Source organism: Calonectris borealis, chromosome 13 (genome assembly GCF_964195595.1).
Source record: "Calonectris borealis chromosome 13, bCalBor7.hap1.2, whole genome shotgun sequence".
Classification (NCBI taxonomy): Eukaryota; Metazoa; Chordata; class Aves; order Procellariiformes; family Procellariidae; genus Calonectris; species Calonectris borealis.
In genome coordinates, this window is record NC_134324.1 from 24,604,625 (window position 1) to 24,617,243 (window position 12,619).

Sequence of the window (12,619 nt, forward strand, 5' to 3'; positions counted from 1 at the left end):
TGAGATGCTGGAAAGCCCCCGACACACCAGCTGGTTTCCAGTTAAACACAGTCAGACAGCAAGGGACTTGTTGCCTTAGTCGTAGCCATGTGCCTAACGTTTGTTTTTGTGGTGACCTTAGAGTATCCCTTTCCTCAGAGCAACGCAGGACAGGCCATGGGACAGACTCACCCAGGCAAGATTTCTGCTTGCGCTCCCCTGAGGTGTTACCTGGGATAACAGGGGTCTGGACTTAACCCTTTGCAGCTCCCACTGGTGCAGCAGCCTGGCTAAGTGAGGCTAGGAAGGGGTGCTGCAGAGCTGTCCTCAGAAGGGTCTCTTGTGGCAGGGGGAAGCCCAGTGGCTAATGGGGACCTTCTCCACCTGCCTGTTCCAGTCATGCTGAAGGCAATGCCAGGCAGCGGGTGTTGTTTGCCTTGGCTTTTGGCACTGTCTCCCATACCATCCTCATAGACGAGTTGACAAAGTCCGGGCTAGATGAGTAGACAGTGAGGTGGGTCGAAAACTGGCATCACAATCTGTGGCACAAAGTCCAGCTGGAGGCCAGTCACTAGTGGTACATCCTGAGGGTCGGTACTAGGGACAGTTCTGTTTAACATCTTCATTAATGACCTAGACAATGGGACAGAATGCACCCTCAGCAAGTCTGCAGCTCATGCAAAGCTGGGAGGAGTTGCTGATAATGCCAGAGGGTCATGCCGCTATCCTGAGGGACCTGGACAGGCTGGAGAGAAGGGCTGAGAGGAACCTTGTGCAGTTCAGCAAGGAGAAGTGCCGAATCCTGCCCCTGGGGAGGAACAACCCCAGGCACCAGGACATGTCCTGGTCAGAGCTAGCAACGTGCCCTTGCAGCAGAGGTGGCCAACGGTGTCCTGGGCTGCATTAGGAGGAACATCACTGCAGGTCGAGGGAGGGGACCCTTCCCCTCTGCTCAGCACTACTGAGGCCACACCTGCAGTGCCAAGGCCAGCGTTTTGACTCCTAGCTCGGGCTGGCATGCATGGCCAGATGAGGAGACAAACCCTAGTCCCCCTCAAACAACCTGCCTGTCATTCTTGGGACCATGCTCAGGCTCTCCATCCCACTGCCCGAGGAATAAGCATACCTCGAATTAGCCACTTTGCCCTCGTCACTATCTCCCCATTCAACCCAGACCTTATGCTGACAGATTTTAACCTGGCTGACGGTGCAGTTGGCTTCATGGCTGATAGCAAGCCTCTAGCAGGACTCTAGCCATCCAGGAACCTGAACCAGGCTCTGTCTGCACCAGGGGAAGGAGCGAGCCACGACCAGAAAGCAGCTCGTAGCAAGAGCTCAAGGCGAACTGGACCCAAGGATGGGACTGGTGTTGGGGCACATGTGGAAGGAGACAGGCATTAGAATGCTCTTGAAAAGGTGAAGGTTGCATCCAGGACGAAGGAGTGCTGCAGGTTAGGTGCCCCCAGGGGAGCGTGGAGAGAAGCAGGCGATGGTGCTGTGTCCCCTCTCCTCTGACATTTCTTCCCTTGGCTCCTGCTCCCCACACTGGACCCACAGCCCCTGTGTGCTCTTGGCATTTCTTTTTTTTTTTTTTCAGGAAATAAAAGCACTCTCCAGGAGGATGTCCCTGACCGCTTGGTGAGTGGGGGTGCCTCTCCGGCCTAGGAGCGGGCGGTCCAGGGAGACACTGCTGGGTAGGGGACTCCCATGGGCCAGCTCCCCACGAGGTCCCAGCAAACCCCATCCCTGTTGGCCAGTAAATGGGGACTGAGGCAGTCCCGCTCAGGTGTCGACACTGCTTCCCTCCCTGGTCCGGAACTGAGGAGAAGGGGTTTGGGGGCTGGTTTTGCCAGATGGGCACCACACACGCGTGATGGGGTTGCTGTTCTACAGCAGGTGGAAGACCTTGATGCAGTCCTCTGGAAGATGGTGGCAGTGGGTGAGCTCCAGAGCCAGGGATTTACCCAAACAGACCAGGCCCCCCAGCAACCCAGCAAGAGAGGTGAGTGTCCAGCTCCCAACGAGCCCTGGGACCCGACCCACCACTGACCTGCAAAGAGGCTATGGCAAGCAGGGGCTGGGCTTGGGGTAGAGAATGCTCATGACTTGGGGTGGAGGGTGCTCGTGGTTTGGGGTGCCCGTGGTTTGGGGTAGAGGGTGCCCATGGTGTGGACTAAGGCATTCAGCTCCCAGGCTGTGCTCCTAGACCTGACTTCAAAGGTGAAGGAGAGCCTAGGAAGAGAGATGGGCATCTCCCTTCCTTTAAACTTTCCGGCCATAGCCAACCACTTCTGCAGCCCCTTGCATGAGTGTCTCTTCCTTTTTCTCCCAGCTTGCTTCTGGAAATACTGTGTCACCAGATGAGGGGTACAGGAGGAGCTCTCCCTGCCGCCTGCCTGCCAGCCCGCTCCCTGCCACTGCTATCCCACTGCCTTCCAGCGGGCGCATCCATGCATGACCCCACACCTCGCTGTGGGATGGTTTGCACAGAGCTTTGAAAGGTCTCCGGTCCCTTGTGGGGAAAAGGGGAGAGGGTCTGCAGCAGAGGAGGGGTGTCGTGGGGTAGAGGGAGAGTCCCATGAGGATCCGGGGTGCAGGACAGTGTTCCTCCCATACCAGCAGACCTCTAGGACCCATGGCAAGGCAGAGCTGCCACCATGGCCTAGCAGGGACATGCTGGCTGCCAGCAGGAGCTGAATAAACAACCCTCTCACCAGAGCAGCGTCCTGTGGTTACTCCATCCCCACACCGTGCAGGGTCCTGCATCCTCCCACCACCACATGCGAGGCGTGGGCAGATTGCAGTGCATGTGCCCTGGGGAGGGGAGGAGCTGCCACAGGCACCCCAGTGATCCAGGGCGGCAGAGACTGGGGGCTACAGCTTCACTTATCCTAAATCTCAAGAGGGTTTCCACTGTGGGGAAGCCCTCTCCACCTCCTGCAGCACCCTCCATGCCCGGTGGTCTTGGCCCATGTGCTGACAGTACACAAGCAAGGCATATTAAAATATAGTTTATTGCTGTTCTTAGTTTAAAAAAACCAAACAAACCAAAACCCATTAATAACAAACCAGTCCCCAAACCCGGTGCTATCAGAGGCAGGCTTGCAAGGACACACCTTTTAGTGCAAAGAGGGAAGTGGCAGTGAGGGCTGGAGGGGGGTTCTGCCTTCGCCGTGTCCCCGCAGGACCCACCACACTCACTGTACAGTATTTTTTTGCCCGCGGGGGTGGCTGGGGAGGTCTGGCTGAATTCACAGGCACTGGCAGGAGCCCTTGGGGGAGCTGGAGGTATCAGATGGGGGAGGATGGGATGTCATGGCTGTGCAGAGCGGCTTTGACTCCTCTTGCATCAGCGACACTGGACGGGAAGGCACAACGCTGAGCCAGGGAGCACCAAACCTGCCCACAAACCTCCTACAGACACAGTGCTTTGGAAAGCAGCTTTTGCCTGCTCTCTTAGGCTCTCTGGTACTGGGGTGTGGACACCAGATGGATGCCCTACCCCATGCCTCCGTCTCCCAGTCAGGCACCTGAAATGTTGGTGGGGACAGGGGAGGGAGTGGTGGAGCTGGAGCTGCACATGGCTGCATCTCCTGCAGTGTCCTGCAAGTCAGGGAGAGGTTTCTTAGCTCACAGGAGCCAGGCGGGACCCTGCAGCCAGCAGCACATGGCCCTGGGTGCTGGCACATGTGGGAGAGATGCCCTGATCCTCAGCACTCCATCCTCAGCCCTTCATGAGTCCCCGCACCCCTCCTTCCCTCCCACAGCAGGTCCTGGCACCTCCACGCCAGGCATCATCCCCAGCATCTTCCAGCCCCCATGTCCTAATGGGGAGTTAGATGCACATTACAGCTCTCTAGCAGTGAGAATAATTTGTCACTGCAATAAACTACCGGGGGCAGAGCCTTTTGGTGTCTTCAGATGGAGCTTGGATGCCTTGGTGGAAGAGAGGGCTTGCCCAAACGCAGGCTGCGCAGTGCTGTGGAGAAGGGCGACCGGGCGAATTCAAACAGCTGCAGGCCAGGTGATGCGCTGGGATCCCGGGACGCCTCTTCCCGAGCATATGGGACGACTGGGACTGCACTGGCACAGCAGAGCAGCTCCAGCAGCGGACGGGGAGGCAGGGCTGGACCAGCCGTTTGGGGGGTCTCATCTCTTCTACCAAAGTGCCGCTGCGGAAGTAGCACTTGGCTTTTCCCATGATGCGTGGTCACAGGCCCACGAGACGCGTTTTCAGGGAGTAGGGATGCAGTTGCCACTGCAGCCGTGCAGGGGTCAGTCCGTACACGCGGTCAGCACCGACAGCGCGCGGGGGCTGCAGCCAGCCGGCAGAGGAGGAGGAGGGAGCGGCAGGGGGCTGTGAAGCAATGCGCTATTTCTGAAAGGCGGGGGGTAGCGATGCCGTAAACCCCCTCCAGTCCCTCCCTCGGCTGGGGTTTGGTTGTGTCAGGACTGCGGAGGTGGAGGGCTCGGCCAGGGGCAGTGCTGCCGGCGCACCCCGCAGTGGGGTTAGGTCATCTTCCTGGCGACGCTGGCGTAGGTGTGCTCTATCTCCTCGTCCGCGGGACACGTGTGGCTGAACTCATCGCAGGCATAGGCATTGTTGAGGTAGCGCCAGACGCCCGTCATGTCCGCTGGGATCTCGAAGTCGCGGTACTTTTTGGCTGCGATCTAGAGAGGAGAGGAGGAGGAGGCCGAGACTTCTCAGACCTGAGGAAGATTTGTTCTCTGGCTGGGGGGGGAACAAATATGGGACCCCCCAGCCCCCTGTTTGCATCACCCTACCCTGTCACCCCCTCTTGGAGCAGGTGCCCCCACCTTGGCCCTGGGAGCCGGTGCCATTACCTTGATGATATGCAGTTTGGGCAGGAGGTTGCAATCAGCCAACGTCAGGTGGTCTCCGTCCAGGAATTTCCTCTTGGAGACAGTGATGTCCTCCACGCTGTCCTGGTCAATCTCCTCGGGGAGAGGAGTGTTTAGGTAGACATCCAGCCGCTGAAACTCCCGCAGCAGGGCCTTCTCGAAATCTGGGTGGGCAGGGAAACAAGTGCAGTTAGCCTGGGCTCCCAGCACAGCCCTGGGCTGTGCCAGGGTGGCCGAGCCTCTCCCAGGCTTTGCATACAGGGACAAAGCCCTCAGGGCCACACCGGTGGTGCACAGCACTGCACCCTGGCCAGAGTCTCTGCTCCCAGGGGATCCCAGCAGCATCACCCCATGCTCTCCTCCAGGACCCGCTCTCCTCAGCGCCTGCACACGGGAGCGTTAGCCCCGAGGAGCACAGGACTGCCTTCACCCTTCCTGCCCGCTCCTTCGCTCGCCAAGGAGGCTTTGGTGGAAAGGCAACAGGAGCGCTAATCTGGTGGCAGGATTTGCCCGCAGACAAAAGCATCTCTCCGCCCCCCCAGCATGGCAGATCACAGCTCCACAGCCCCCACCCGCATTTCTTACTGATATTTGCTTCCTTGCGTGGGTTCTTGATGTACGCCGAGAACTTGGCAAAGATGTCACTCCCCACATCGAACGACTCCTTGTACTTGGGGCTCAGGTGCGGATACCTTTAAAGAGACACTCGTGTCAGTGCAGGCAAGGATGGAGGCAGAGATTCAACTGCGTGGTCCTCAGCTGCGTTATCTCCTGGGCCATGGTGCCCAGGGCTGGTACTGGAGGATGCCGGTGATATTCAGCTGATTGTGGGAGAATGGTGATGCTTTAAATTACTGCAGCTGCCACCCTGGGAGCTGTATTACCTTGGGTGTTTGCTAGGGGAAAACTCCACGGTTTGGGGACACTGGTTTGAGGACACTGGTGGCATCACAGGGCAGAGCTCTGCCTGCAGGCAGCTCTGGCACAGCCCAGAGGACACGTGTTGGCACGGGAGGGGTCCGGGGAAGCCAGAAGCTCCCATGACTTCCTCAGGAACAGTCTCTTGTTTGCTGATGCGTCTCAGGGCACATTGCAAGGGCAGACACGTCCAAGGAGGCGGAATGACAAACGCATTTGAAGCTTCCTCTTTTGCACGCGGCGGGAGGGCTTGCAGCCGCACAGGACATGAGGTGGGCTGGCTTGGCGGGCTGCGGGCAGTGCCCTGCATGAGCTCAGGGGGGACAGGCCCCCCCCGGCAGCCCTTTGGGCCAGCTGTGCTGCTGCATTCAAGCAAGGGCATTTGCTTTCACTCAGCTGCGTGCACCGGATACGAGCGGGCAAAGGGGGTCTCATGTTTCCCCTCTGTCTCGACACCAACTGCCACAGCCAGCTGCAAAACCACCAGCTCCCAGGGGGTGCCCACGCCTGCAGGGACCTCCCCTGCTCTCCCTCTTCCCCCCACAGCCCTGCCTGCACCAAGGGACCAGTGCATTTCCTCCCATTGTTTTCCATCCTAGCCCATCCCCGTCTCCTTGCAGCCCAACCCACCGCTTTCCCTGGGGGACGCAGCCCCTCGGCATCACAACCCCTGGCTCTGCAGAGCACAGCTCAGGGTGCTAGGTGGTGAGCCAGCCCCGTCCCCCAGCTGCTCTCAGGCACCTGCTGGAACCCTGCCTCGGTTTCCCAATCTGCCGAGCACTACGCAATGCTGCGGCGTGCCCACCGGGCCCCAAAAGGGGGAAGGAGCGAGCTTGCAATTACGTGGGTGGGCCCAGGGTCTGCTCCAGGAACTCCTCGATCTTAATGAAGTCTGTTTTCAGCTCCTTGTTGAACAGCAAGAAGGGTGGGTTGGTGCCTGGCGCTAAATCTTTCAACTCTTCAGGTTTCCTGGAGTGGAGAAAATAAGTGGGCTCTGAGTCTGCAGCCTGTCTGCATCTGCCAGCCTCCCCGGGGTGAATGGACAAGGCTGAGGTGGGTGTGTGGGAGGGGGCGCAGGACCAGGAGCATCCCCACTTGCATGCTCTGCTGGGTTTGGGAGGCTGAGAAGTGCCCCCAGCCTCTTGGTCTGCCGTGTGGTGCCTCAGACTTGTACCCGCATCCAGCAGGACAGGGTGTCCCTGTGCCATGCACGTGTTGGCATGTGGCTGGAGCTCTGTGCTGGCCCACTCCCTGCACCCCACGGCGTGACGGGCAGTGTGAGGGCAGGGACTGTCACCCCTGTCCCTCTCACGGTCACATGCTGGCTGCGGCGCGGGTGGGAGGGAGGAAAGTGCTGAAAGGGAGCTGAGTCAGGGGTGTCTCGCCCCACTGCTGGCACAGGGCTGGGCTCTGGTGCCGTCTCACCTGGTCATGTCCACCGTGGTGACATTGAACTTGACCCCTTTGAGCCACAGCACCATGAAGAGGCGCTGGCAGAAGGGGCAGTTTCCGATGTTTTCTCCATCCAGACCAGCCTGCCGGGAAAGCAGAGAAATGAGGATTTAACCCACCGGCTGGGCTTACCCAGCCCAGGTAGGATGGAGGTGGAGAGCCATCAGAGCCGGCCTCCGGAGGAAGGCAGACGGAGGGCTTGGCCCAGCAGCCTGGCATTGCATGCTGCAGGGAGCCCCTCCCGGCACCAGGGCTCGGCTGTAGGATCCCCTCCCTGAGCCACTAGAAAGCATCAGCGAGCATCCTCAGGATGCCCGGGGCCGGATCCTTCCCAGGAATGTGAGACAAAGCCAGGAGGAAGAGGGGAAGGAGGCAGGGGAAGGAGGTGGAGGGTGATTGCTGATGGATGGGGAGGAAGGGAGGGTCCGCTTGGCTGGGAGGCCAGGCTGGAGAGGGCGGCGAGAAGGGAAATGTGCTCATGTTTGCCAGGAAAAGAGCGGTTTGTTTTCGTGTGCTATTAGTGTCTGCCTCCGGTTTTGTGTGCATTTAACGAACGTAGGCATGACTTCCCCAGGCTGATGATGGCCAAGAACCACCCAAGCAAGCCTCCTCAGCCTCAGGGAGGAGAAGGGGCGGTGGGTGGTGGGGCTGTGCAGAGATGAATTCGTGCTGGCATCCCACCCAGCATTGGTGGGGAATGGAGCCTCATGTCAGCTCCTAAAGCTTCGATCATGTGGAGACAGTCTCTTTCAAGCCCTCTGCACGGACACAGCCATGGCATCTCAGCACTCAGGGGGCTGCTCTGTGACCAGGACGGGGTCAAACAGCAGGGGGGACGTGGGAAAGTGAGGAGCTTGGACCACCTGCCTGACTCCCACCAGGGCTCCCTCATCAGGGTCTCACCCAGATGATGCCCATTCAGCAATCACAAGGGAAAGCAGCAGCAGGTGGAGTGAAGCCCATTTCCTTGCTATGTAGCAGCTGAAAATATCCTTTGCAAAAAGGACTGAAACTCCTTAAGAGGAGTTTGGTCAAGAGGAATGGGGCAGGTTCCCCCCAGTGCATGAAAACTGGCACAGATGCTGCTCAGAGAGGGAAGTTGCGCCGTGGTATGAGAGGTAAAATGGCTCACAGGAAACTCAACTTCTTTAAGAGAATTAACTGGTTCCTCAGCTGCACGTGAACCATAGTTCTCCGGCACATGTGGCAGTCCTGCCACTGCAGGGAGGAGCAGCACGGCTCACGCCAGCTCCTTCATGGAGGGATGCTGCTCCCACAGAGCAGCTTGTGTCAGCCCGTGAGCCCCGGTGAGACGGCTCGTGCCCTGCGGCTCTGTGCTGAGCCTTAATATCAGCTGGCAAGCAGGAGGGTGATGAGATTTGGGAGGATCTGGTGGTGCAGAAGCCGAGTAGCAGCAATAACATCCAGGGAGGGCAGCTGGAGGTGGCTCCAGGGGTCCCAAAGACAGGATGGCTGAGGATGCTTCATTAGCAGAAGATGCAGAGACCTGTGGCTGGAGGTAAATGCTACGAGTCACCTGTCTGTATGTACAGGTGCCAGAAACCTGTGGACTCTGGAGTGCTCAGCTTCTCCAGCAGAGATACACCAGCCTCAAACTCACCCTAAGGGAGACGGTAAAATGACCAAAACAAAACCCTGACACTCCGAGTGGTCAGCTGGAGGTGATGGTCTGCTTTTCCACTATGCCAACACATTTTAGTCCTTCCAGAGGAATGAAAATGACTTTTAACCAGTATTTCCTATGCTCAGCTGTCATGAAATGATGCTCCTGAGACAGGAAATGGGAACTGAGAAATGTATTGATTCTTTGGAATATAGCCAGAAGTGAAGCTGAATTCACACATGAGACTTTTTGCTGGCTATTAATAAGAAATGCTCGTGGGTAGCTGCTGCTCAGGAGCGTCCCATGTCAGCTTATAACAAATAAGGTTTCTTTGGTAACAGATAAAATTGTGTACCAGACGTCCTGTGAGGGAGCTGGAGGGCAGAATAAGAAAACAGCCACAAGGGCTACCTGTCCACATGACAGCAGGGCATCTCTGCTCCCCTTCCCCTCTCCATCGTCGCTGGCACCTACAAGCCAAAACTAATGCCATCCTTTAGAGCATCTCCAACACCAACAGCTCCGAAGGTGCTTTTGTGGCTACCTGGCACGAGGACCGACGCTTTCCTCCCTGCTCCCCTGAGAAGGCCCTTGCTGGTGGCAGAGGAGAGGGCAGCCAGCCGGCTGCGCTCCCCTTTGCTTTCCTCATGCAGCACAAGGCTGGGAGCGAGGGGGCTTAATTGCAATTTATCTTCTTGGCCCCACGGGAGCTGTTGTGCTGAGCCAAGGCAGCGAGCGGCTCTGGTGGAGCAACAGTGGTGCTGGAGGGGATGGTTGGGTGGGCGGGATGTCCCTCACTGGGGCTGCTCTGGGCTCAGGCTGTGCTTGCCTGCTTCAGGCTTCTCTGTGCTTGTCTTGTAGCTTCAGCCTCTGAGCAGCTCAGGCTGGTTTTCCCCCTTGTCTTTTAAAAATAGAAAGATGGGGAATTTTGGACCAGAGTGAAAGGAAAATCAGGATGGCCTCTGCAGGGAAAAAAAATCAAGCCAGGCCCATCCTAGGATGCTCAGAGCCAAATCTTTATCTGGAGGAAGCAGAGGGCAGGTCCACCAGCGCTCGGGCGCTGCCGAGATGGGCACCAGGCTCTGGCACGGCCCTGCTGGCACCCGTGTGGCCATGGGGAGAGCCCTCCAGGAGCCAGAGGAGCTCAGGGGAAAGGGGTTTGGGACACTCGTAGCCACACACCCTCAGCAAAAACCAAGCAGCATGGCGGGGAAGTCATCGCTCTTCACTTCCTTCTCCAGAGAGAGCCTCTTCCCCTGCCCTCCCCGGGCTGCAGCAGGGACCAGGGCGGGGGGTGCAGAGCCCGCAGCCCCCCCAGACTGACTTTCCTCACTCTTCCCCTCCGGACGATGGATAAACCTAGCGTGGGCTAGTACAGCATCTCCAGGGAGGTGCAGGTTTTTAGCCCCAACTCTCTGAGGCCTCACGAGGCTGCATGAGGCATTAAAACCCCGAAGTTACTTAGCAGTTCCTGTGGTTTCCCCCTCGGCGAAACAGCATGAAATGCAGTGGGAGGAGGGAGCAGCTCTGCATGCTTGGGGCACTGCTAAGTGCTCAACACCCACTGTGACCTGCCCATGGTTCCTACAGCCAGCCCGAAAGCCAGAAAGCAGCTTTGGGGGTGGCTAAACACCTCATGGGGCTAAGGGGCAGAGCCTCCTCCCGGGCAGGGAGAGCCCCCGAGCCTGTGGGACGATGCTCTCACTGGGACCACGGCAAGGTAAGAAATTGCCAGCCCTTTGGGGACCACCCGCCCCAACCCGAAGACGATGCGGAAGCTGCTTCGCACCCTCCCCATCCTTGCCAAGTTAACTTCAGCATTTGCCAAAGTGAAAGCCGGGCAGGGGCAGCGTGCTGGTGGGCGCTTGCAGGAGCACCGGCTCCCCCCGTGATTTATGGCTACCACGGGTTACACCAGCAGCCGCGTCTCAGGGCAGACCCCGGCCCAGGAGAGGTGAGAGGTGCTGATGGCACGGGAGGGTGCCTGCCTGCAGCCGGGAGCTGCTGTGACTTTGGTAAAACTGGGTCCTGAAGGGTAGGAGAAGGAGGCACAGCATCAATTTGTTAACAGACAAGCCAGAAGGTTTTCTTTGCGCTAAATTAAGGCATAGGGGAAGTCCTGACGATGCTGCTGCTTTGTTTTCTGTTTCCCTTCCCTCTGAAAACCCCCTTGAAGGTGCTGCCGCCATTGCAGTCATGTATCGTTTTCTTTTCTCCCCAGCCATCCCGGGCAAAAAGTGGTGCTAAGAAGGGAACTCAAGACCCAAATTACTTTCACGAAGAAAATACACTTGTCTGGATTCACCTCAGCCGAGCTTGGCGCCTGGCAAGCACCACTGTGGCCACAGTTTTGGCAAGGGGATGGAGGAGATCCCTCCCGCGAAGGCTCACATAATCCTTTCCAACAGGTATTTCCAACTACGACCCAAGCAAGGCGCCGCATGGTGTCCAGCACTGCCAGGTGCCTGCGCCAGGGAAGCCAGTGCCTGCAGCCAGGCACAGCCGTCCTTTTGGGCACCGAGCTGCCCTAGGAGGAGAGGAACAAAGCCCGCGGGCCTAAGCAGCTGCGGGGAAACTGCCCTTAAAACCTCGATTGGTGGCACAGGGAGGCATCGCTCTCCCTGGCCGCTGCCACTTGACAGCGTGTCCCGGGGCCCTGCTGGCATTGCTGCTGGCACATGCAGTTACCAGCTGCCAGCTTCGGCTCCTCTCTTGCTACACCCTGCATGTCCGCTCCAAATATTTTGAACTCGAGTGTTAAAATGTTCCAGGCGAAGTTTCGGAAAATTGCTTAACAGGGGAAAAAAAAAAAACATTTCCAGCAAATAATCGCCCCGGGCTGCTCTGCGAAGCTGCCCCATCCCACCCACATGTGGGCACCCACGCTGGCTCCCCAAGCCATCCACGCTCTGTTTCACAACCCTAGCTTGCAGGAGAAGCTGAAGTGGCTGCTCTCAGCCCTCCCGCTTGCTGTTCCCAGGCTGGGGCTTGTCTTATCTGGGTTTCGAGAGGCACACGTGTGCCCGCTCCTTCGTTACACCAGCTGCGCCGTTCCCCTGGGGTACACAACCACCGCGAGACCAGGGCATCTTCCAGGATGCTGGGCATGATACCCCACCGGTCCCTGTGCCTCTGCGTGCCTGGTCTCCTCCTCTGGGCACCTGCTTAGCCAGCCTTCATAGCAAGTGATCTCAAACTTCGCACCCATCTCCAGCCTTCCAAAACGTGAAGACACCCTCGAATTTCCACCGCTTACGCCTAGCTGGAGCCTGGTGAGGATGAGCCTGCAGGGAACTGCCAAAGAGCAACGATCCGCCCCGAGACCCACCTTCACAAACAGCTCGATCTCAGGCTCCTTGGTGGCGTTGTGCTGCCGACTCTCCATCCTGGCAGCGTGGGGAGGGACCGCTGGCCGCTCACTGCTGCGGTGAGTTGGTCCGTCCTTTGCGGAGCTCCGACGGAGGAGGCTTTCCGAGGGCTGGCGGCTCGAGTACCTCAGCTGCGCTCGCGCCCTGCGGAGGGCTGGGGCTTGCCCCTTCCTTCCTTTTGAAGCGGGGAGGAGCGATGGTGTGTGCGCCGGGACCTGCCAGCGGGGAGGGGGAAGCTGCGGGGCCTCCCAGCCATGACTCAGCACGGGTCTATCTGGACGTGTTCACGGGTCCCCTTCCAGTCTATCGCACCCGCCCAGGCATTGCCCCGGTGCCTCCGAGCAGTGGGCTGGAGGCCTAGGCAGCCCCGGCACCGCTGCCATCTCCTCCCAGCTGGCAGCGGGGGGGGTTTTGC

At 58.6% G+C, this 12,619-nt stretch overlaps 1 protein-coding gene across 2 annotated transcripts; it reads right to left on the minus strand.

Moving 5' to 3' along the window:
• Window positions 1–2,974: 2,974 nt before the first annotated feature.
• On the minus strand, window positions 2,975–12,438 carry LOC142087893 (chloride intracellular channel protein 2-like). 2 transcript variants are annotated; one of them, XM_075162669.1, is made up of 6 exons: window positions 12,165–12,236; window positions 7,186–7,295; window positions 6,604–6,729; window positions 5,428–5,534; window positions 4,825–5,006; window positions 2,975–4,650 (listed from the first exon to the last, which is right to left on the minus strand). In XM_075162669.1, exons 1-6 carry the CDS (start codon window positions 12,219–12,221, stop codon window positions 4,489–4,491), a joined length of 744 nt encoding a protein of 247 aa, XP_075018770.1. In that variant the 5' UTR covers window positions 12,222–12,236; the 3' UTR covers window positions 2,975–4,488. The 2 variants fall into 2 exon arrangements, with proteins under 2 accessions (XP_075018770.1, XP_075018769.1); XM_075162668.1 differs by lacking the exon at window positions 6,604–6,729 and having other exon boundaries at window positions 12,165–12,438.
• Between the last annotated feature and the right edge of the window lie 181 nt (window positions 12,439–12,619).

Bases quoted from the DNA above. Each gene is read 5' to 3' on its own strand.
- LOC142087893 (XM_075162669.1), bottom strand. From the start codon at position 12,221: ATGGAGAGTCGGCAGCACAACGCCACCAAGGAGCCTGAGATCGAGCTG. The intron at 5,535-6,603 runs GTAATTGCAAGC...GTCTCTTTAAAG, and splicing joins CAGACCCTGGGCCCACCCAC to GTATCCGCACCTGAGCCCCA. The intron at 5,007-5,427 runs GTAAGAAATGCG...CTGCCCACCCAG, and splicing joins ACGCAAGGAAGCAAATATCA to ATTTCGAGAAGGCCCTGCTG.